The 25,268-nt window shown below is 39.3% G+C and overlaps 1 protein-coding gene across 1 annotated transcript in view; it reads left to right on the plus strand.

Moving 5' to 3' along the window:
- LOC127444711 (neuron navigator 2-like) overlaps window positions 1-25,268 on the plus strand; it is a 150,070-nt gene that overhangs the window by 121,575 nt on the left and 3,227 nt on the right. Inside the window, exons 19-36 of the mRNA XM_051704262.1 lie at window positions 1,907-1,959; window positions 3,745-3,768; window positions 4,178-4,252; window positions 7,859-7,942; window positions 8,044-8,167; window positions 8,538-8,698; window positions 11,375-11,547; window positions 15,013-15,166; window positions 15,357-15,519; window positions 16,330-16,424; window positions 16,519-16,614; window positions 18,852-19,020; window positions 19,118-19,353; window positions 22,215-22,369; window positions 22,659-22,730; window positions 23,287-23,483; window positions 23,577-23,695; window positions 24,452-24,652. Of these exons, the coding sequence (XP_051560222.1) occupies window positions 1,907-1,959; window positions 3,745-3,768; window positions 4,178-4,252; window positions 7,859-7,942; window positions 8,044-8,167; window positions 8,538-8,698; window positions 11,375-11,547; window positions 15,013-15,166; window positions 15,357-15,519; window positions 16,330-16,424; window positions 16,519-16,614; window positions 18,852-19,020; window positions 19,118-19,353; window positions 22,215-22,369; window positions 22,659-22,730; window positions 23,287-23,483; window positions 23,577-23,695; window positions 24,452-24,652 (2,351 nt within the window). The remainder of the gene's footprint in view (window positions 1-1,906; window positions 1,960-3,744; window positions 3,769-4,177; window positions 4,253-7,858; window positions 7,943-8,043; window positions 8,168-8,537; window positions 8,699-11,374; window positions 11,548-15,012; window positions 15,167-15,356; window positions 15,520-16,329; window positions 16,425-16,518; window positions 16,615-18,851; window positions 19,021-19,117; window positions 19,354-22,214; window positions 22,370-22,658; window positions 22,731-23,286; window positions 23,484-23,576; window positions 23,696-24,451; window positions 24,653-25,268) is intronic.

Raw genomic sequence — 25,268 nt, forward strand, 5'->3', positions numbered from 1 at the left:
TACAAATTAATTAATTGCTGTAATCTAATTACTTTTTTAGTCAAAAAGTAGTGTAAAGCACAATTTAAATGTGTTTTGTGCAATGGTATTACAGTTACTGACCTTCAGTGAAGTTAATTACTTTTAAGGGCACTAGTTGGGTTACACATACAGTATTTATAAAATAATATAAAGGGTGTGTGCCCCCTTAAGAGTCATTGTAAGGGAGAGATGTGAATGACTTGCCTGAGACAATGAACAAGGAGGAAAAATAGAAATTAGACATTTGTTGAGCGGGAAAAAAAAACGTTTCTGTGAAAAGTGTTTTGGAAAGTAAATAGTAATTTGATTCCATTTTCAATTAATTAATTAATCAGTAATCTAATTACAGTATTAGAGAGGTAATTAGTAATTTGTAGTGGGTTATTTTTTACACTGCTCATGGTATATACACCGATCAGCCACAACATTAAAACCACCTGCCTAATATTGTGTAGGTCCCCATCGTGCAACCAAAACAGTGCCAACCTGCATTTCAGAATAGCATTCTGAGATGATATTCTTCTCACCACAATTGTTCAGAGCGGTTATCTGAGTTACTGTAGACTTTGTCAGTTTGAACCAGTCTGGCCGTTCTCTGTTGACCTCTCTCATCAACAAGGCATTTCTGTCCACAGAACTGCCACTCACAGATGTTTTTTGTTTTTGGCACCATTCTGAGTAAATTCTAGAGACTGTTGTGTGTGAAAATCTCAGGAGATCAGCAGTTACAGAAATACTCAAACCAGCCCATCTGGCACCGACAATCATCCATGCGATTATCTAATCAACCAATGATGTGGCAGCAGTTTAAGTATTTCTGTAACTGCTGATCTCCTGGGATTTTCACGCACAACAGTCTCTAGAATTTACTCCGAATGGTGCCAAAGACAAAAAATATCCAGTGAGGGGCAGTTCTGTGGATGGAAATGCCTTATTGATGAGAGAGGTCAACAGAAATTGGCCAGACTGGTTCGAACAACCACTGTTTTGGTGGCACGAAGGGGATCTACAAAATATTAGGCAGGTGGTTTTAATGTTGTGGCTGAATGGTGTATATCAAAGTATCTTGGTAATACCATCTGTCACAATTACTGTACCATGGCACCACCACAGTAGGCTACTTATTTGTAAAAACTTTTTAAAGATACAGAATCACATAAGTAAATTGGGTTGAAAAGTGATTGAGCAGTTCTTTTTTTTTTTTTATCTCCTTAAACTCACTTTCTTTCTCACAACACAAATCACTTCCTCACCACTAAAAAAACTGTTTTGGTTTTCTGGGTGGCCCTCAGTATATTTCATAAGCCTTGCTGCCCTTTCATTCTCACATTTATATCTCCACCCACATCATGCCCAGCCAACCATTTGGCTTTTCCTCAGGGCTGATATGGCATCATCAGGAAGTGCCATGAGGCCCGTTGGTGGACTGTGGTTGGATTAGTGTCTGTGATTTATGTGGGATGTAATTTGAAGCCACAGCCCTGTACTCACTGTCACGATCAACAAGAGTCGTCTCCGACTGATGCTGTTATTATGTCTGATGAGTCACATCTTGTCTGGGCAGGTGAAAGTTTTAATTAGGGGTTTTAGCTGATAGACACTGTGTGTGAGACAGTGCTTTTGTCTTCTGTGTTTGTTTCTGCTGGTTAGGTAGGGGTTACTCTTGCTTTTGGGTACTCCATAAAATGAGCATTCATGAATTTTGCTGGGTGTACTCTTTTTTGTGTCCTTACAATCCACAACTTCCATAGAGTGTACATTTTAGTGCTACAATACATTGCTCACCTCTGCTATATGATATGCTTACTTTTGATCAGGGTGTTGTTTTATTTTACCTGGTGTTTAGTGTCTTCAGTCCTGTAAATGATTCTGTTTCTCTCTTTAGTTCATGGATCATCTCTCTCGTTGGTTTCCAGCGCCTCATCTGTCTATTCAACGGTGAGTTTCCAAGGTTTATGTCCTGCTTTATGCTTTAATCAAAACAGCTATTTCAAAATGTTTTTTTTTTTATTTTTATTTTTTTTTTTTATTTCTTGTATTTGGGCAAAATTTTGAAAATGCCAAATCAGGTAATCTCATCCCCCCTTCCAAAATGTATTTTAAGCTTGATGGATGGATGGATGGATGGATGGATGGATGGATGGATGGATGGATGGATGGATGGATGGATGGATGGATGGATGGATAGATAGATAGATAGATAGATGTTGGAAATCTCTTTATTATAGGCTCTGTATAAGTGACTTCAACCAATGATTATAAGGAACAGATCCAAGTGTGCCACACCTCTTAAGGGGCGGCTCCACTCACCTGCTGAGCTGTTTTAACAACACTTCTCTATAGCACATGTTTAGTGAGTCTTAAATTCAAATAAGGTTGACTTCACGAACAGAGAAGGTAGTCAGTTAAGAATTTAGACAGCTAGACAGTAGATTTAATGTCAAGATGATGGCTACTCTCTCTATGGGGAGAGCGGTGACTTCGTGGGGACACACGGTAGGATATTGTTACTGAATTTACTTGCATTTTATATATTTAAACGGCATATTTTGTACTTATTCATTTTGCAGTAAAAGAGGAAACTAATGGTCTGTGTTGACTTAAAGAGTCTAGTACGTCTTGTTGAACTTAATTAAATGGAGTTTATATACTCCTTCATCTGTATTATTAATGCTGATCTGAAATAACATTCAGACGTTCCTTTTGGTTTTGTTTTGTCATATGGTGGAGACTGAAAAAAAAAAAAAAATTCTGCACAGTACTGACATTCTTTTAAGACCCCACAGGGTTTGTCGTACAGGGCGATATATTGCTGTGACATCCACACACCGCTATACTGTCAGTCTGACTGTCATACAAGTGTCAACAGCAAAGAAAAACCTTATAGGCTGATGTTGTAGCATACCTGTTGTGTGTCATTGCATGCGTTTGTGCAGGTTTTTACACAAAAAGCACACGCATTGGTTTTGTAGTCTAAAGCAAATGTATAAAAAATACTAAGTTTATAGTATAAAGTTTATAGTTTACCGATACTTTTTGCTATGTATGCATGTGTGCTATATTCCTTTAGTAACACTTATGTGTGCCTCTGGGTAATTCCCATTGTCCAGCTACTATCTTCCCAAAATGTCATTGTCTTTAATAAATCACAATCAGCAATATTCAAATGAGTCCATCTTCCTGTTCATCCGCTACCTAGACACTGTGTACTAGTAAGGTGTGACATGCTATACTCCATCTAAAACTATTTTAAACAGCATTGTGCTATTTCTTGTATACTTATTGTGCAGCTTTATGACCTCATATTAACTGAGTGACTACATGGAATGTTTGTACTTTCAAAAATTCATTTGTCATGCTTCAGGACCATTTAAAATAAATTTGTGAATGCAAAAAGGTGATTAAAAAATGGTGACCAGTAACAGCACCTACACGTTCCCTCAAGCAAAAATACATTTTAACCTAAAATCTTGATGTTAACCAAAAAAGTCCATGGACACATTATATGTTGACTAGCCATGGATATCAGAGAGGTAATTCTTCTTTGTGGATAGACCTATCATACTTTCATATGCCAATAACATTTTCAAGTGTCTGTTGGTGTTAATTGTATACCCTTGGAAGAGTAAGCAGCTCATTTTTCAACAAAGAAATTAACAAATCGACTGCTGTACTGTGCCTTTTACTATAATAACAACTCTGTGCTTTTTTTAATTTTTGCAGACGGAGGAGAAATCACAGTCAGAGGTGAGAACACGATTTTCTTTCCCATGTACACAAACAAAACACACACCATAAACATTCAAGCATGCGACCCCCCACATTGTGTGTACATACCTGTGAACTGCCTTACTGCCACCTGTAGAGTGCTTGTTCACCACCATTGACCTGTTGTGAACACAAACTGTGGGCGGATTCGCAGTTGGATCTTGTTTCACCGCACGTCTCTATGATTTTTACGTCCACCTGTGCTACAAACCCCTATTCTGTACATACACCTGCAAACTGTGTTCCTCCTTTGATATCAAATCACAAAGTTCTCTTTTCCAGGACACACCCGGAGCTCTTGTGTTCTTTCCTCCTTTTCGTCTTCTTTTCATGTGCACTTTTTTCTCCCTCTTTTAAACCCTTTTTCTTCTGCATTCTTTCTCTCCAGATCCGCAAACTACGCCGAGAGCTGGATGCCTCCCAGGAAAAGGTGTCCGCCCTGACAACCCAACTGAGTGCCAATGTAGGTGTACACAATCACACACTGTTCGGTGATGGGTCTTTATTCTCTGGGGATCATAAATTCACAATTCCATATCTAGTGTCAGTTGTCATCCTAAGGCATCATACAAATGCCATTATCATAATCTGGATGATGCTGTTTCTCAATAGCATGTGTGGGTTGTGTAGTTGATTAATGTGAGTGACGATCATTACCTCATTGAAGTTTCCAGTTGCAGTTACCTTTATACAAAAGAGCTGCCTCTTTAGAACTTAAGCTATTGTAATGTGTTATTTGTTTTTTCCAACACATAACATGTCCTTATGCATGTAGACCAAAACCTGGACTGCTTGAAAGTAAAACCTGTTCTTGTTTTTGATGTAAAGTTTTCAATAATCACTCAGTATGCATACAGTGGCCTCAAGAAGTATTTGAATACTTAAGCCACACTTAAAAATGCATTAATGTCATTGCATTGTCAACGTATTTAAACTAGTGCTGTCAATCGCTTAACATGTTTTAATTGCGATTCATCGCATAATTTTTGTTGTTAATCGTGATAAATCGCAAATTTTGAAAATGCTGAAATTTGACACCACATATACTACTTTACCTGTGAAAATGCATTTATTTCCATATTAGCCAAGAAAACAAAACAAAATGTAACAATATAATGCTTTATTAACATTTTCCAAATAAAGCCTTCCACAGTTTGAAGATAGAAATGCACTAAAATAGGACCAATTCAAGTAACATTTCCCAAAGTCTTAAGTATGACGTATTGAATTAATTAGTCCCCATAGGTTGAGTATATTTCATTCATTTCATATTTCTATATTCTGTTTGATTTTTGATTTATGACATAAGACAAAGTATAGCAGTTTATGTCCTCCAAAAGATAAATACATGCATAAATCATGTCTTTTATGCCTAAGGCAAAGGAATCCTGTCTTGTAAGTACTAACTTTTTTAAATGTGTACATAGGTACTACTAACAAAACTTTTTTTTAAGATTCTATTTTTGTTCCATTGTTTGTTATTTCTTTCACTGGAAGCTTGTTACACCTGCTGACGTAACAAACCTTGAACTTGTAGATCTTGTAAGTCCATTAGTGGAAAGAGATGAAGAATTAGTTGTGTGTATTTAGGACATATAGGAAATTGGGCCTCATTCACTAATAGTTGTGTGGATTTTGCATACTAATATGCACAGGAAAAGTTTTCTTGAAAAATGTCCTCCTGATTCACAACAGTATGCAATAGACTGGCATGTCTTAAGGTCAATATTAGGTCAAAAATGGCAAAAAAGAAATAGCTTTCTCTAGAACCTCATCAGTCAATCATTGTTTTGAGGAATGAAGGCTATACAATGCTTGAAATTACCAGAAAACTGAAGATTTCATACAAAGGTGTACACTACAGTCTTCAAAGACAAAGGACAACTGGCTCTAACAAGGACAGAAAGAGATGTGGAAGGCCAGATGTACAACTAAACAAGAGGATAAGTACATCAGAGTCTCTAGTTTGAGAAATAGATGCCTCACATGTCCTCAGCTGACAGCTTCATTGAATTCTACCCGCTCAACACCAGTTTCATGTACAACAGTAAAAAGAGAAGACTCAGGGGTGCAGGCCTTATGGGAAGAATTGCAAAGAAAAAGCCACTTTTGAAACAGAACAACAAAAAGAAAAGGTTAGAGTGGGCAAAGAAACACAGACATTGGACAACAGATAACTGGAAAAAAGTGTTATGGATCTTAACCCCATTGATCTTTTGTGGGATCAGCTAGACTGTAAGGTGCGTGAGAAGTGCCCGACAAGACAGCCACATCTATGGCAAGTGCTACAGGAAGTGTGGGGTGAAATGTCACCTGAGTATCTGGACAAACTGACAGCTGGAATGCCAAGGATCTGCAAAGCTGTCATTGCTGCACGTGGAGGATTCTTTGATGAGAACTCTTTGAAGTAGTTTAAGAAGTTCTGAAATTTTTTTCCAATTGTAATAGTAATTTTTCATGTTATTAATGTCCTGACTATACATTGTGATCAGTTGAATGACACTTTGGTGAACAAAAGTACCAATTTCTTTCCATAAGAGCAAAATCTGTACATTATTCCAAACTTTTGGCCGCCAGCATGTATATATATTTATATAGTATACTGTATGTTTGGATAATTTCATTCATTTTGTGTTTACTGTATGTTTACTGAGAGTATGTGGTTTTCAGTTGGTCCTTAATTTTTTCTTAAATTAAGAATACATTTTGTGCTAGTTTATTGATGAATCATGATTTCTTTGTGAAAACCTTTGTATGCAGATTTCACGAACATAAACAGTTTGTGCATATGCACGGTTAGTGAATGAGGCCCATCGTTTGGCTTTGATGGGTCACACTTTTATGGGTGCATAGTGTTTGGATTCCATTTACAGTCAAGTTCACTGACAGCAGAGTAAAAAATATCATAATACAAAGTAAAAGAAGAAATGAAAACACAATGGGCCCTTGAGACACCAGTAAAACATGTCAAGGTCCCAGTCGGCCTCTCTGCTTTGTCTGTCTCAGTTATCAGTGCTAGGAGGAGCTTCAGTGCTTAATATAACACTGTAGTTTAGTCATCTAAAGCCCAGCTGTCTATGGAACAGCAGAAGCACTCTAGTAATGCTTTTTCTCAAGGGACTAGTCCTCTAATGTGGCTCCCTTTGAACCGCTATCCTTCTCTTGGGTGTAAAGATGATGAATCTTACTGCCAGAATCAAAAGTCTGGAGGTTTTGAGAGTTGTTCTGACAACTTTCTTGGTTGTGAAGACCCTCATGGATGTGAGGTATTTTATTTTCAGTTACAGGTTTTCAGTTGTTTTATTTAGTCAACTCTGCTGTTTCAGATGTTTGTCCTACAATTCCTAAGGAAAAATAAAAATGGCATATAGTAGGAGTATTATTAAATGAATGTGGATAACATAGCTCAGATCATTTGTTGAGAAACATTTACTGGAAGTTCAGAATGAAATCTCTGACTTTTGATTAAAGACTCTGGCATCTTGCAAATGTAAAGTCTCACAGCTCTTCTGAAGATCAAGAGGAGACACATATTTGAGTATTTGTCTCAGGTGAAACTTTAGCAAAAGTCTCCATTTAATCCTATTTCTGTCTAGTTGAAATAATTGAGATAAAATGAGTAAATGAGTAAAGAGATATCATTTTTATTTTTATTTTTATTTCCGATGGACAGGTTAGGTTTAGAGGGAAAGGTGAAACTTTAGAGAGAGTAAATAAGCTTCCTGGTGGTGCTTGCTTTTTTGGGAAGCAGGCCAAAGTTTAGATTGCAATTCTTAGTGTTTGTTTAAAAGGTAAAGAGTGTTATTTAGTACATTTAAGCTTATAGTTTCATCTGTACATTACAATAGTACTACATGAAAGGTGATGCTTTTGTGTTGGAATGGATTTAATAGATTTAATCCCCTTCAAAGTCAGACTGCATAGTGTCCACACATTATGTGAACAGTGTATTATAGTGCAGCCATGATGCATGCAAAAGACGTCATTAATGAACTTGATTAAACCCTCTTTCCTTGTCTCACATGTCCTCTCATCACCTTTTCCATCTCTCCACCAAATGTATTTTCAGGCTCACCTGGTGGCAGCGTTTGAGCAGAGTCTGGGCAACATGACCATTCGTCTCAAGAGTCTCACCATGACAGCAGAGCAGAAGGTAATGGATTTATCTCACACTTCTACAATAAGATATAGAGGGAAATGATCCAACTGCTGTCTAAATGCATTGTTGATGAATTATGTGTATTTGTGTGTTAGGACTCTGAGCTGAATGAGTTGAGGAAAACCATCAAACTGCTAAAGAAGCAAAACTCTGTGGCTCAAGCAGCCATCAACGGAGTCATCAACACTCCCGAACTCACCTGCAAGGGTGAACGCTCAGGTGAGAAAGAAAGTTCTAAATGAATTAATATATGAAAAGATTTACCTAAACTAAACCACAAAGTTAAGTATTAAAATGTGGCTTTCACATTTTCTTTAATGTAGGATGCCCAAATAATAAATAAAATTGCCATTTCCAGCCTTGAAATGTAATGGAAAATAATACAGTCTTTAAAAGTCATGGAAAAGTCTATATGTGAATATAATTTTTCTAGTTAATCAGCATCAAAAGGTCTTTAAACCATGTATATGTTATGTATGATGTTGCATTTTGACCTGTGAATGCTCAAATTCAATGCTCCTTCAATGAAACAAATTCCCTTTTCTAAAGTTGATCCCAGCTAAAATCCTTTTCTCTGACTGTTTAACAGGTAATAACGGTTCTGCTCACGGAGTGCAACCGGACCTGCGCATGCGCAGACAGCACTCATCTGACAGCGTCTCAAGCATCACCAGTGCCACTAGCCACTCCAGTCTGGGCTCCAACATGGACAACCCTGACTCCAGCAGCAAGAAGAAGAAGAAGAACTGGGTGAGTACACACTCCAGTGCAGAACTTTTTCTCAGAAGACTATAACCATCACTATCCAGATCTGTGCAAGTCTTCATTCAACCTTATATGTGTGGTTCACTTCCTAATTGCATCCTTTAAGTGTTTGTCTAAACTTGTTAACAGCATTCAATATGGATAAGTACTCTTAACATGTCTTGTGTGATATGCGGTTCATTTTCAAACTGTTCCTGAGTAATATTAAAACTCAAGGATCAAACCTTTTTCTTTTTAAGGAACAAAGCAATGTATCACTTTTTAAGTGCTAATGTTGCTCTGTAGTCTAGCATGCACATTAATGTGCCACTTTTTTTCACTTGTTTTGCTGCATCGTGCTGAATCTAGCTGGTGACCTGTGCCGGAGGGAATGTGTCAGACAATGAATATGAATCTGTATGTTAAATATGTAGGAGATATGTTTTTTAATATAACCCCATCCAATTTGTTCCAAGAAAAGTTCCAACCTTTAGTTGCAACAACAATGACCATTTTGTGTTTTGGCTTTTTGTCAGCTGCCAACAATCACTTACTACAAGTCAATGTAGAGTTATATCTTGTCACACCAATATCCAGCACCACTGTTTGATATCTACAGTAGATGTTTAGTTTCCTAGGTTGTGTCCCAGTAAGTTACTCCAGTTATTCTATTAGTACGTTACAAACAATTATTCTTAGACTTAGTGTAGTGTTACTTGTAGTTATGTTTTAATTAGTTGTACAACCTTGTAGCTGTATCACCCTCTTGCTGGAAACTATTAGCCAAAGTACTAGCCTTAGTTGGTCAAGCTGGTAAATCAGTCAAAGCTTTGTTTCTTAGTAAATGACAAACTAGCATACCAGGATCCTACCAACTTAGCCTAGGTGATCTACCAGCCCTAACCAGGTTAATCTTGGCTCTAACAGTTGTGGGTAGTAGGTATGGGTATCAGCAACTACCTCACGATACGCATTGCATTAATAGATGTCATGTCATGATTCAATAGATTGCAGTGGATCACTTTATCATAATTGGTACATCTGTGGCATATTTGCGCAAGAAACTGAATCTGTGGGATCAGTTTCAAACTGTCTTGAGTGGTTTGCCTCTTAGATTGACATTAAATGCTCTGAGACATGCAGATTTTAGAATTTGAGTTTATGTATATGACGCCTCAGTCTCAGGTTAGCTTTACTTCCTTCCTGCTATCATTAAGTGGTACACTAGAGTAGACAGTGATCTGATACTGTGACTGCTGAGTGATGTGATAGTCCCTTTGCACTGTTGGAAACATACATACACGGCTGAATGTGCTTCTCTGTGTCTCTCTGTTTCTTTCGCTGTGCTGTCTCTTCACATGGCAGGTGTATGAGGTAAGAGCGTGTTTTAGAGAATGTTGCGAAACCTGTCTTGGCTAACCCAACTTCACACCACTAACCCTCCTAATTGTTAGATTCACTACTCCTTAGCTTGCTGTCCTTCTCTCCCTTTCTGTGTCCTTATAATCCACTTTTTCCTCTTTTTTACATCTTCCCTGTTTGAGAAAAAGTACTACAGGGTCACTTTCAGTCATTAAGTTCATTTACAGAATTAGCTAGGTATAAATTTAATAAATAATGTTATGTAGAAAATATATCAAAATCTGCACAAAAGAAAAGGTTTCTTGACCTGTTAGTCATGGAATCATGAATTCTATTTTTTGAGTAAATTGATTTGACCACACTTTATATTAGGTGGCCTTAACTACTATGTACTAACATTTAATACATACAAGACTAAGTATTTACAGTGTAACTACATGTTGTTCTGCAAAATTCCCACATTTGCTGCTACTGAGGTTGAGGTACGGGTAGTTTTAGGAGTAAGGATAGGGTTAGGATAAGGTATTTGAGTTAGGTTTTGGGGTAAAGGTTGGGTTAGGGTTAGGGGTAAAGTTAACAGTGTAAGTACAAATGTAATTAAATGCAAGTATTTTAAATGTAATTACAATGCAACAACATGTATGTACATAATAAGTACATTGTATCAAATGGTTAAGTACATAGTAGTTAAGGCCACCTAATATAAAGTGGGTCCATTGCTTTTGAACAAATTGATTTAAAAAAAATGTATATAAACATCTTGAATTTGAATTCTTGATTTCAAACTACATGATTTTAAAAGTCTTGATTTTGAATGTTTTTATTTTGAATTCTCAATTTTGTACTTGATTTTGAATTTTTGATTTTGAACTTGATTTTAAACATCTTTATTTTAAATGTTTTGATTTTGAACATCTTGATTTTTAATTCTTGATTTTGAACATTTTGATTTTTAAATTCTTGATTTTGAACATCTTCATTTTGAAATTCTTAATTGTGAAATCTTGATTTGGAAGGCCTTGATTTTGAATTTCTTGATTTTTATATATATATATGTGTGTGTGTGTGTGTGTATGTATGTATGTATACACACACACACACAAACAATACACATTATAAAGGCTACTGTATCTTGAAACATTTATATGGGTGATTGGTGATTGATTCCCTTTTTATTCAATGTTATTTCTCCTTTCTTTTTTCTTTTTGTCCCCACTGTACTGCCCCTCGTCCACTTGAGTGCTGCCCTGCATTTTTATGTTTTCTAGGAACTCTCAGCTTCATGCTCTTCTGTCTTGTGTGTGTTTGTGTGTGTTTCAGCTGCGGAGCTCCTTCAAGCAGGCCTTCAGTAAGAAGAAATCACCCAAGTCTGCCTCGTCCCACTCAGACATTGAAGAGATGACAGATTCTTCTCTCCCTTCTTCCCCCAAACTCCCTCACAACGGCACTAGCACCTCAGCACTGCTGCTCCGAAACACACACTCCAGCTCTCTGTAAGTGTGCTGCTATTTGTGGTGCATACAGTAAAAATCTTCTGAGATTACTGGGACATTTGGGGTTATGAGGACAGGGCAATGTCCTTAAAATTCCAGCAATGTATTTGATCTTGAGACTATACATCAGTGATTGGGTAGAATCGCAGCTGTGGGTGGGAAACGTCTCGGTTACATACATAACCTTGGTTCCCTGAGGGTAACGAGATGCTGCGTATGATTGCTATGGGACATCATCCAAGTGTTCTAATACAATCACGACAATTTGTTGGTTGATGGCGCTTTAGTGAAGCCCCCTAGGGAGCTATGTCACGGGCTCCATAATGGTGCTCGCTTCGCACCATCAAGTCTGCAAAAGGCATGAGCCTATGCAGCTGCTAGAATGTATGGCCAGCTACGCAGCAACTTCTTCCCCTCTGGGAACCATGGTTATGTACTGTACGTAACCAAGATGTTCCCTTTCATGGAACTCCAGCTGCATATGGTCACTATGGGAACAAAATACATTCACGCCATGCGAATAGTAGCTGCCAGCTGTCTAAGCCCGTGTGGCAAGCATATAGTGGCGCACAAGCGAGCTAAAGCGTCTGAATAAAAGGAATTATGAATTTACTCCTGTTCCCACAGAGAGAACCTGGGAAGTAGGAGTCAAACCCTCATCCAGATTATAAAATCTAACAAATGTATGTAGAGAGGACCACCCTGCTGCCATACAAATGTCCTCCAAGGTCGCATCTCTAGCCAAAGCCCATGACATGTTTGCTCTGACTGGAATCTCCCAAGGCGTCTTTTCCAGTTGACAGACTAGATTCGAAAACCATACTTGAGATGGCAATACGGCACCACTAACAGAAGCCGAACCCAATCCTCCCGAACCCGCTGCAGACCTGCGTGCAGCAGACTGATACGCCAGTGCATCACTGCCCAGCGGTGCCAGGGGCGAGAGAGAAAACCAGAGGGGACAGTGCGACATCTTGCTCGAAGCGAACAGGTCCACTTCCACTGCCGAACCTCCTCCAGATTTTTTCCATAATCTGAGAATGTAATGTCCATTCTCTGGGCATCGGACCCTGTCTGGACAGGAGATCCGCCCCCAAGTTCAACCGGCCCAGAACTTGTATGGCTCATAGAGATAAAACATTGTCCCGTGCCCACAGAAGAATGTGACGTGCCAGCCTTAGCATGGCATGAGAGCGCACTCATCCCTGGCGATTGATGTAGGACACCACCGTCCTGTTGTCCAACTTCATAAGGACATGACTGTCCTGAATCTCCAGAAGAAAAAACCTTAACAACAGCAGCACCATGAGCATCTCAAGCCAGTTTATGTGCCAATATTACCGCTGGCGCTTCCAGACTCCATAGGTTGGATGACCTTCGTGTACAGCACCTCACAGAGGAATTCATGCATGACTCTCGCCTGTAGCACGACATGTAACCACTAGATGGCGTGCTTGGCTTACTTTTGATGACTGCCCCACAACCAGTGACACAGCAGAGGGGGGCCTTAGCGCCTCTACTACTGTGGCTGGTTGAATGGGCATAAGTGATGAGTGCCCTGAAATTCATTTACAGGGAGGGGACACTGACAGAATAAACCTTTTCCCTAGTATTTTGAATGGGGAAGAGTGTGTGAACACTAGGGGGAATGTTTGTTTGAGATGTTTACATTTCTGTTATGCATGTCTCGAGACCCTTGGTCTTGGAGACAGAGGCTGAATTCGGGAAGCGTTTTTTTAATGTTCACTCCCCAGAGCAAGCTGTGGAGGGAAACTGAACCATATTCTGGTTGACGGGCATTTGAGGTGTGTACAATGGTGAACTCATCCCAATATAGACCAAAAGGCAAACAGGGGAGAAACGGATATGTTTATACAGTCCAATTTCGTTCACTGATTGGGGGCTCACCCTTCGTTACACAGCAAACCCATCAGGCTTGTGTGTAGACCTATTTATATTATACATTGAGTTATATTAAACGTGCCATGAGACCCTTGGTCATGGGAGGGAGACAGACACAACTTCGAGCGTTCGAGGCGTGAAGAACCTCTGAACGCCGCCAATACGAACCCCAAGCACTCATCTGTGAGACGCGATACATGTGGGAGGGGAAGCATTTGCTAACCTCGATTAGTAGAAGGAGGCACAAAGTCTGTTGTCTATAACCCTCACAAATAAAAGCATCACCTTGGCCAAATCGTTCCCCAGCACGAGCCACGGGAGGGAAATCAAGGGAAAGTCCAAATTCAACGCCACTGAAATCAAAGGCGTTCCTTAACACGATGCGCTTGGTTGGACTGCAAAACCATCGTGTGTAGATCCAACAGCTGTCTGAAAAGAGCAGCATCCATGCCGCCATCAAAAAATTTAGCAGAGATAGCAGTGTGCATCACTTCTCTTGCCAGAACACCCGCATGATCCACGAAACGGGCAAGAGAAAAAAAGATTTAAAATACCTTGCATCTCCTGATAGAATTCTGAGAGGAAAATGGCACTGACGAAGCACTCCGCACGTTGGTTCGCCATCACTCAGGGGAATATTCTCTTATTCCAGCTCCCTCGTTCTGCTGCCAGGCTAAACGGTCCATGCATGATCCCCTCCGCCGCGAGCAGTGCTTCGAACGGGGAGGGGAGAGAGAGGCCGAGGCTGCTCCTCCATTGCCTTATTCATGTGCATTCTCCCAGAACAACACAGAAAAAGACAATAGGGACAAAGGGGCCCATTTTGTTTCCTTACCGTCCAACAACGAATTCTCTCATACAGCGTTTTTTTAATAGCTCACGATGCGCATGGTCTCTAGCACATGTTGTTCGTCAGAAAATGCCCGCCGAGCTAGGCCTCAGAGCATGTATGATGAGACTCACACTTTCACTCAGGGGGAGGGCGAAAAAACACTAGGAGGATTCCGGTGTCCATTCACACTCCTATCTTCTCAAACACAAAGCCGAAATTCCAAATGGCTCCAGCACACGGAGCTCCATATCTGGAGGCCATAGAACTGGAACAAGTGGGGATTACGCCTCGTGGTGAGAAATTGCGAGCCTCAACACAGTGCCGTTGTCCTCGTCGGTTCCTTGTAATGTTTGGAAAAAAAACACACTGAAATTTCTCTGAAATTCCCGCTGTGTCAACGACGTCCTTATGTGTTTGCCACTAAAAAGGGAGATATAAGGGAGTATAATCCTTGCTTTGACAGCTTAGACAATTTGAGCACTGAAGAACAGAAAATCTGACCCAGTGGTACTAAAGTGAGCACCTTTATGGAGCCCGTGACATAGCTCCCTAGGGGGCGTCACTTAAGCACCATCAGCCAATAAATTGGAGTGTTTGTATAAGGGCTTCAGACCATGTGACCTTGGACGTGTCCCATAGTGATCATAAACAGCTGGAGTTCCACGAAAGGGAATCACCAAATATGGTGTGTGTCTTTTCTATCTATTTAATAATTTCTGGTTTCTCTCCAGACTGTCAGACTGTCTGGATGGAGAGGCAGAGACTGTAATGCAGCTGCGCAATGAGCTTCGAGAGAAGGAGATGAAGTTGACGGACATTCGACTGGAAGCCCTTAGCTCCGCCCACCAGCTGGATCAGCTGCGGGAGGCCATGAACCGCATGCAGGTTTGAGACTGACCCACACATAACGGCACAAATCTCTCCAAGCCTCAGATTTATTAGATTAGTTAACATGAACACTTCAATGCAAAGCAGATTTTAACAGTGCAACACATATTTGTAATTGCAAAGCTGAGTTGTGGATAAACGTTCATGAGGTTGTGTTTTATCTCTCTTCGTGTTGGTGGTCTGATAGGTGGAGATTGAGAAGCTAAAGACAGAAAATGATCGTCTTAAGTTGGAAAGCCAAGCCAGTGGGAGCCAGGCATCCTCTCAAGTGTCCGTCTATAACCCTACACCGACTCCAACATCTGGCCTCCCTCAACACAGTCTAAACCTCACAGAATCCACCAGCTTCGGTATGTGTGTGTTCTGGCTAGATTATCCCTATTTTGATGTTAAAGGGATAGTTCACTTAAAAACTATAATTCTTTCCTCATTTACTTACCCTTGTGACTTTCTTCTGTGGAACACAAACAAAGATATTTTTAAGGATCTTTGATTTTTTTTTATTTATTTTTTCATGCAATGTAACGGGGATCAACATTTTCAAGCTCCAAAAAGGACATAAAAGCAGTAGAAATGTAATCCATACAACACAATTTGTTTAATCCATGTCTTCTGAGGCGATACGATGGGTTTGGGTTAGAAACAAAGCAACAATTCAGTCCTTATTCACCTAAAATCTTCACTTTCACCTAGCTCTCCCATGCACATTCATGAAGAAGCTCTTTCACGTGCCCTCACGCTTGATGCATGTGCATTTGCATGTTCTCACAAGAACTTCCGGTTGCATCATGCTCACATCAGTTCTCACGAGAACATGCATGTAAGTGTGAGGACGAGTGAACAAGCTTCAGAAGACATAGATTAAACCACTCAAGTCTTATGGATTACTTTTTATGCTGCCTTTGTGTCCTTTTTGGAGTTTGAGTGTTTCAGTCCCTATTAATTTACATTGTATGGACAAAAACACATCAAACATCTTTCAAAACATCTTTGTTTGTGTTCCGCAGAAGAGTTACAGACATACATATATGAGACGGCATGATGGTGATTAAACAATGAGAGAATTTTCATTTTTTGTTGAACTATCCCTTTACGTAAATGTTGTTTATTGGTACAGACTGCATAAAACTGCATCACAAACCTAGTCTCTCTTCTCTTAGACATGTTGCTGGATGACTCCAGTGGAGACTCTCGTAAAGAGAGCAGACATGTGAAAATTGTTGTCAGTCTTCATGAGAACATTGCATGGAAAGAGGTCAGTTTTCCTTGAATTTATATCACCAAGATTTTATAAATCCTCTGATTGAGTTTTGTTTAACTGAAGTGACACTGTTTCTTGATGCCCACAGGACTGCACACCTCGAGACTTCCTGATTGGTTGCATTGGTGTCAGTGGAAAAACCAAATGGGATATTCTTGATGGTGTAGTACGGCGCTTGTTTAAGGTAAATTAATTTGCCGCTAAAATTCTCACACATCGCTGTGGTGGTTTATTTGATAATACAACCACTTTGTGAGGGTTCCACAGGCTCCTATTAACTCCTGTGCTGCAGTCTTTAAAATTTTTACCTAATTTGGCCTACCCGGTCAAAAATTACCGGCCTATAAAAATAGCTTATAAATCTCTCATTATGCTATATTATCACCAAAAATTGGATTAGATCTGTTTGTCAACTTGTTTTCTTTCAATTAGCACAGGTTTTGTATTTCTATTTGGAACGTATTGATCATAGGCCTCACTGACCTGAGCTTATGCACTTCATTTTTGAGTGAAAAAATAATTATTTGAGGATAATTTTGGCAATATTAAATAAAATATGAAAACATGCTGTACTATGTATCATGCTAGTGTGCTTTAATGTTTAAACAGGAATTTTGTTTTGAAACACTTTTATTTAGTAAATAATTGCAGAAAGTCACACTTGTGGTGTTCATGGTCAAAAATGACTGGCCAATTAAAATTGCTTATAAATTTCTTATTATGCTATATTATCACCAAATATTGGATTAGATCTCACAAATGATCCTTTTTTTCACTCAGAAAAGGAGGTGCATAAGCTCAAGTCAGTGAGGCCTATGATCAATAAGTTCCAAATAGAAATACAAAACCTGTGCTAATTGAAAGAAAACAAGTTGACAAAAAGATCTAATCCAATATTTGGTAATAATATAAGCAATTTTTATAGGCCAGTCATTTTAGACCAGGAACACCAAAAGTGTAAAAAGTGGAAAAAAAACAAACACAAAATTTTTTTAAAAATTAGCAGTTTTTTGGGAGGGACATTTTGATACCCTGTGTGAACAAAGTCAGAATATTTTAGTCCAATAGGATAACATTAACTTGCATTTTAAGGCAAAAGATAATCCTCTTTGGGTCAAAATGACCATAAGACAACATGAGGGTTCAATTCAGAAAGACATTTTTGGCTCTATTTTTGTGACCGTGCTCTACGTCTTATCCAACTTTTGTGAGAACACTAATTGTAAGCACAATTTTTGTGGCAGCGCAAAGCGTAAGTGGGTGTGGGTGGGAGTGTTTGCGCTATCTGTGGGTGTATGGGCACAAACAGTGGGTTTATTGTATGTTATTTATTTCAGTAGTGCAAGGTGCAGTTTGCTATTTTCTTGAGAAGTAGGTCATTGCGCTAAGACATCTGAGAACCACGTCTAATGTCGGTGCAAAGTCTAAACTCACTCCTTCATTTGCAGTTTGGGTATTCCGCCAACATATAATGCCAAATAGCTATTGATCACTTTTAATACTACCTATGATTTGTGTGTCAGTAAATTATTATGATTAATAATAATAATACATTTAATTTGTATAGCTCCTTTCCAAAGCTCAAGGACCCTGTATAGAAATTAAACATAAAACATTAAACAGAAAATCAAATAACAAATATGCATTACAAAACAATGACAATGGGAGAGAAGCAAAGCAAATTTTAAGCATGAGAGACATGGCTGAGCAGGACGAGAGCGAACAGAGGCCGATAGAGAACATATACAGCACATTAGTTGCATTTCGGAGCAGCGCAAGCAACAAAGCAGTAATAGAGCAGGGGATGCATTACATACAGCCCATTTACACTACTGAATTCTTATGAATGGGCTATCTTCATTTATATCGATGTCGCTTGACAGGAAATGTAATGTTTAACAGGATGCAGATGGTGCAATACCTGGAGAAGAACCTCAGAATTTAATTGCACTTGACCCAGCCCATTAGCGCTTTGCGCTAGCTATTTCGCAAACCCACTTACGCCTAGACTTAACACATACTTGCATAAAAATATTGCATAGCGCTGTGCTTAAAGCATAGCACTCTTTAAATAGGGCTCATTAACTGCTATAAAATCCCTTAGTTTGAACATTGTATCATCTAAGCACACTAAAGAAAGTTGCAGAAAGATGTACATTTTTTGACTAAAGAATAGTGTTCACCTCAATTTAAATTAACTTTTTTATTTCAATTGAATTTGATTTGCATTGTGTTTTGCATCAAAATAAAGTTCCACAAAATAAAACCACTAAAGAACCATATAGAAAAGTGACAGAAAAAGTCAGTCTGTCATTCTGGTAATTCAAACATTATCTACAACTATTGGTGGATCACTGTTGAATTTAAATGTCTTTTTAATCTCATTTGAACTCTTTTTTTAATCTCTCCTTCTCTCTACAGGAGTACATCAGGCATGTTGATCCAGTCAGTCAGCTTGGACTAGGCTCAGACAGTGTGGAGGAATATCGTATTGGAGACCTGGTCCGGTCTAGTGGAGCAAACACACCTGAACTCTTGCCCTGTGGATACCTTGTTGGAGAGAATGACACCATCAATATCTCCCTGAAAGGTATTCATTCTTTGTTGTAGTTAATTGAATTTGTGTTGTGCTGTTTAAGCGTTAAGGTGGAGACTAATGTTGTGATTGTGTTTTTCTCTCATTTCAGGTGTGAACTCTCAGTCAGAGGATTCTGTTGTCTTTGAGACGTTGATCCCAAAACCCATGCTGCAGCGCTATGTGTCGTTGCTCCAGGAGCATCGAAGAATAATCCTCTCTGGCCCCAGTGGCACTGGAAAAACGTATCTGGCCCACAGACTGGCAGAGCACCTGACACTGCAAGAGGGCAAACTGCCCAATGAGAGCAACATTGTCACCTTCAATGTTGATCATAAATCCAGCAAGGTGAGCATTTGTCACTTGTCACTCATATGTCACAAAGCTTATTGGGGTCTATTGAGGCCAGGGGGCATAATCTACACTTCCTACACAAATCCATTTTCTTCAAACTTTTTATATGTCCGCACAGTCACCCCAAAATTGTTTGGACAATTAAGCCACAATTAAAATGTATGAATGTCATTGCATTAAATAACAAAATATCAAACCAAGTGACATTGAAAGAAAGGTAGCACAAGCACTTTTAAGCCAAACATTTCACAAAATGTATATTTTTTTAAAGGTGCACTCAGTATTTTTTTCCTTATTAAAATTGTTTTACTCCTAAAGATATGAAGTTTGAAGCACATGCATAAAATCATGACAACTTTCATGAGACTCCAGACTCCAAGACTCAAATCAGTACCCTTATAAAAGCTGTTTTAATCTACATCGAGAGGGTCCCCTTATGGGTGTGGCCATGTTAGCATCACATGACCATCTGAATAGGCCTATCACTCTTTTAATCTCAGTAACCACTCTGTTATTGGACACTTTCCCTCAAGGATTAATGCTTCCTTTAAGTGCACCTGGGAAGCTGCTACCTCCGAGTTGGGCATTCGTTACTACGACATGTCACGCATTCAAGAGGGGAACAAAATACGAAAGAAGCCAATATTAAACAAATACACATTGAACGAAGGCAAAAGCTTGTTTTTCTGTTGTACCAGTGAATAAACATAGGTGGATAAACCTGCGACACTTATATACGACATACTGAATACGATTTATTTATTAAAATCATTGGTTTCCATCATCTTTCATGTCGACACGTCACTTCCAGCATCACACCTCAGGTATAATCTAGAATTCCGAGTTTCCCAATTGTAAAGTACAACTTCGCTTGATAATTCATGTGCTCGGAACTCATAATTACGATATTTCCGACTCCACTTGTAGGGCACACCGATTAAACGTGGGCTGACTGTGAATATTGAATTGTGTTTGAATGATGCTGCATCCACACCACTAGGTGTCAGTGTAAATCCAAGATGACAATGGGGGGGAGATGCTGTTAAAAATTAAAACAAAAAGCATTTTTGATTCTTTTTAGTTGTCAAACATTAGTGCAGCATGTCCACAGTTAATGTAATGAACTACACATGTGGCTTCTCTGCACACCCATGTGAACTTGAAGGGAACTAACATCCACTAAAAATTTGCTTATGATCAGTTTGTAAAAAAGTAACTGCAAAAAAAGAAAAGTGACATTACTTCTCTGAGAAAAGGTCTGTAATTTGTTTCAAAAGCCACTTGGTTTGATATTATGCTTTTAATGCAATTACATTCATACATTTTTAATTGTGAATTAAGTGTCCAGATACTGTTGGACCACTGAATAATTTTAGTCAAGGTTTCTTTCACCAAAAAGGTGTAATTTAGTTCTACATAACCATTTCCCACACTTTTTCTGACTCTTAGGGTGTGTTCACACTTGGCAGGTTTTGTTTGATTAAAACGAACTCTGGTGCGATTGTTCTGTTAGTCCAGTTCATTTGAACAAGTGTGAACGCTGCCATCCGAACCTTGGTGCGCACCAAACAAGCGGACAGAGATCGCCTGAACAGTGGTTCTCGGACAATCTCCAAATGAACTCTGGCGCGGTTCGATTGATATATGAACGCAACATGGACCAAAGATGTCTAAACGGACCAAAAACAGGAATTTCCTAGTACTGACCTCAAGCATACCTAGTCCTTCTCATCATAGGAGCTATGTTGCTATTACAGTTCGGTACAGGCGTCGGAACCGCCGCCAGCCGTCCTTGCAGTATATCTTAATTTGTGTGTGCAACGGAGGAATTCCTGCCGCTGTTTTGACTCCTTTACACATTTTATTAGCTCTTCGTTTGTTCTCAGCTGGTAAAAAATACCACCATATATACATATATAAATCTAACGAGTGCATTTCACCCAGCAGCCAGCATTGTTTTGGATGTTCGGCAAGTTCCGTCACAAAATATACATCATAAAAGCTGTCCAATCAGGTTGTGACTTTTTCCTGATGCCTTTTGTTTCGTATCTTTAGGTTCGGTGTTAAAAATGCCAATGTGAACGTTAAGCGAACCAGGACTAAATGTATCATTTTCTTTTTTGGTCCGAACCAAGTGGACCAAGAGAACCGAACTACAAGCTTGAACACACCCTTAGAATTAAATAGGCTGGGGGCCTGGGTAGCTCAGCGAGTAAAGATGCTGACTACCACCCCTGGAGTCGCGAGTTCAAATCCAGGGTGTGCTGAGTGTCTCCAGCCAGGTCTCCTAAGCAACCAAATTGGCCCGGTTGCTAGGGAGGGTAGAGTCACATGGGGTAAACTCCTCGTGGCCGCCATAATGTGGTTCGATCTCAGTGGGGCGCGTGGTGAGTTGTGCATGGATGCCGCAGAGAATAGCGTGAAGCCTACACACGCGCTATGTCTCCACGGTAATGCGCTAAACAAGCCATGTGATAAGATGCGTGAATTGACGGTCTCAGACGCGGAGGCAACTGAGATTCGTCCTCCGCCACCCGGATTGAGGCGAGTCACTATGCCACCATGAAGACTTAGAGTGCATTTGGAATTGGGCATTCCAAATTGGGGAGAAAAAGGGGAGAGAAAAAAAAGAGAATTAAACAGGCTTTTTTTGCTACCTTGGCCAAGTTGCTGAATAGTGAATAGGCATGAAGTGTAAATATGGGTGGTAATTTGTTACAATGCTAATGATTCCGATGTAAATTTGGAATTTTGTTGCAATAAATGTCTGATTTGAGCTCTATACATACTTGCACAACTGAAAGTAAAGATTTATTTGCTACACAACTAAAACAATCATGTCTTCCCACCATCAGGAGTTGCATCAGTACTTAGCAAACATCGTGGAACAGTGTAGAGCTGATGGGCAGGAGACTGAAGCCCCTCTAGTGCTTATTCTGGACAACCTGCACCATGTCAGCTCGCTGGGAGAGGTATTCAGCGGCCTGCTCAACTGCAAATACCAGCGCTGGTGAGTTTGTCTCTCACACACTCTTTAGACAGCTGTTTAAACAGTATTGACGTAATTTTCAAGTATGCTGGACACTTGTTAGCTGCTTTTCTTTCACTTTCTGGCCTATCCATTTTAAAAAAATTGCGTGCAGAACTAATTTCACATATTTAAGCCTGAGCCATTAGTTCAAAGTCTTTACTTTTGACTGGTACTTTAAATGGTTTACATCATCACTTATGCCAGTATAGAAATGCACACATGGTAATGAGTGTACATCAATCAACGTCTTCTTTTCTGCCATCTGTAGCCCGTATATTATTGGCACGATGAGCCAGGTGACATCCTCTGCTCCAAACCTGCAGCTCCATCATAACTTCAGGTACAACAGTTCTTTTTTCTTGAATTAGGGCTAAAAATGTTACAAATTTTCCCTGAAAGGGAAAACTGCTATGGAGTGACCTCTAGGTGTCGCTGATGTGCTATTGTAGACCAAGAAACCCAATTAGCTCAATAACAACCGCTACGTTGAGAATGCAATACTTGCACATTGCACAGTGAAACAGTATGCAATGTGCTACAATAAACATTTCAAACAGAAGTATGCTCTTTTGTGCACATGATGTCACTATGCACATTGCTAGTGGCTTCCAGGTAGCAATTCAAAATGTAAAAAAAACTTTTGCATATTTATTGTGCACCTTCAGTCCAATTTTATGTTAAAATGTCTAAACTCTGGCAGTTCAAATACTGAGTCAAGAAAGAGATTTTAAATCATGGCTGATATTGCTTCCAGTTCATTTTTCGCATTTGCTACTATGCTAGTCCATGGTTAGCCTACATATTTACTGAGATGTAGCAGTGTGAAACAGAAATTTCAAGTCTTTAGGTTTGTGTTACTTTGAGAGAATTGTTAGATAATAAGACATCTGCCATAGGTGGGTGTTGTGTGCTAATCACATGGAGCCGGTGAAAGGTTTCCTGGGCCGGTTCCTGAGGAGGAAGCTGATCGAGACAGAGATCGGCAGCCGAACGAGGAACCCAGAGCTGGTGAAGATCATAGACTGGATCCCTCAAGTCTGGCACCACCTGAACCATTTTCTGGAGGCCCACAGCTCCTCTGATGTGACCATTGGTACAAAAAGTCAAATACACAACTGACCATTAGCGTGTTACAATTTGTCCGTTTGTGATTATGGGTCTCATGTTTGTCTGTTTTTCCATCCAGGTCCGCGTCTGTTTTTGTCTTGTCCGATGGATGTAGATGGGTCACGTGTGTGGTTCACAGACCTGTGGAACTACTCCATCATTCCCTACATGCTGGAGGCTGTTAGAGAGGGACTGCAGGTAAATTTAGACCTCTCTGTAGCATAATCTATGTCCTCTTCCTCAGTCACTTTTTATATTAAGATTCTTATGTCAAAGCCAGTCTTAAAGGTGCAATAACACAGTTTGACACCTAAATGAATATGACAGATACTGTATGTTTAGATTGATGTACACTCATATGACACAGGAGTGCACATAAAGACTTTGCAGTGGTTGACAAATACAACTGTGAATAGGGTATTTCTACAATGGCATCAGTTACCAAATATATTAGAACACAAACAAAGTTATTTTTAAAAGAATATTTTAGCTCTGTAGGTCCATACAATGCAAGTGAATGGGTACCAAAATTTTGAAGCTCCAAAAGCACATAAAGGCAGTGTGGCAGCTGGTGGCGTGGCCGCTTATATGCCGCTCTCCCCATGCTCACTGGAATTAGAGACAGGTGTTAGACATAATCTAGCTCAGGTTTAAGCGCCCTTACCACTTTCTCTCTCTCCGGACGGATGCTCGACCACGCCCCCGCTGCCACAGGCTGCATAAATGTAATCCATACAACTCCAGTGATTAAATCCATGTCTTCAGACGTGATATAAGTGTGGGTGAGAAACAGATCAAGGTTTAAGTCCTTTTTTACTATCAAGCTCCACTTTCACTTTCAGATTCTTCTTTTTGTTTTTGGCGATTCACATTCTCTATGCATATTGCAACCTACTGGGCAGGGAGGAAAATTTATAGTAAAATGTACTTAAATATTGGTCTCTTTATGTATAGCTTTACGGGCGCAGAGCAGCATGGGAGGATCCTGCACTGTGGGTGCTGGAGACATTTCCATGGGCGACCACTCATCAACACCCTGATTGGCCAGCATTGTTGCAGCTCCGCCCAGAGGATGTGGGCTTTGATGGATACTCTGCATCTAGAGAGGGCTTCAACAAGCAGAGTACTCAGAGTGACAGTGATGCCGACCCACTGGTGAGTAGCACACACTTAAACAGAGACAGATTTTAGTACTGACAGGAGTGTGTCAAAAAATTTAACTATTAGCTATACGATTAATTTATAAAAACTGTTTTATTGTACGTAAGGGTGTTAATCCATCATGGGGTGATTCTCAGGAAACCTGTCAAGAAAATGGCCTTATCCTATTTTACTCCAAATGAAACAAATTAGACTTTGAAAATAGAAGATGAAGCCTATTTTTAGAACCATAAAGATTTTAACATTGTGGGATTATTTTCATGACACTTATAACACTTATACACATTTAACCCACCAATTCTCAATATTGCAATGTGAAAAAGATGGTCATTATGATATTCTCATCACTGCAATGCAAAATAAAATAAAAAATTAATAAATTGTAAACTATTTAAACAGTACATCATAGTAGTGCTCCCTTGCTTTCATTTTCCCTGTTTTTTTTTGTTTTTTTTATTTTTTTTAATCATTGTACAAATAATAAAGAAATAAACTTTGCATATATATATATAAATATACATTTATATATATTAACATCTGTATTATCAGGCACTTTTGGATGTGGAATTAATGAATCATAGTTTACAAACAAACTTGCAAATATGATATT

This window comes from Myxocyprinus asiaticus, chromosome 1 (genome assembly GCF_019703515.2).
Source record: "Myxocyprinus asiaticus isolate MX2 ecotype Aquarium Trade chromosome 1, UBuf_Myxa_2, whole genome shotgun sequence".
Lineage (NCBI taxonomy): Eukaryota > Metazoa > Chordata > Actinopteri > Cypriniformes > Catostomidae > Myxocyprinus > Myxocyprinus asiaticus.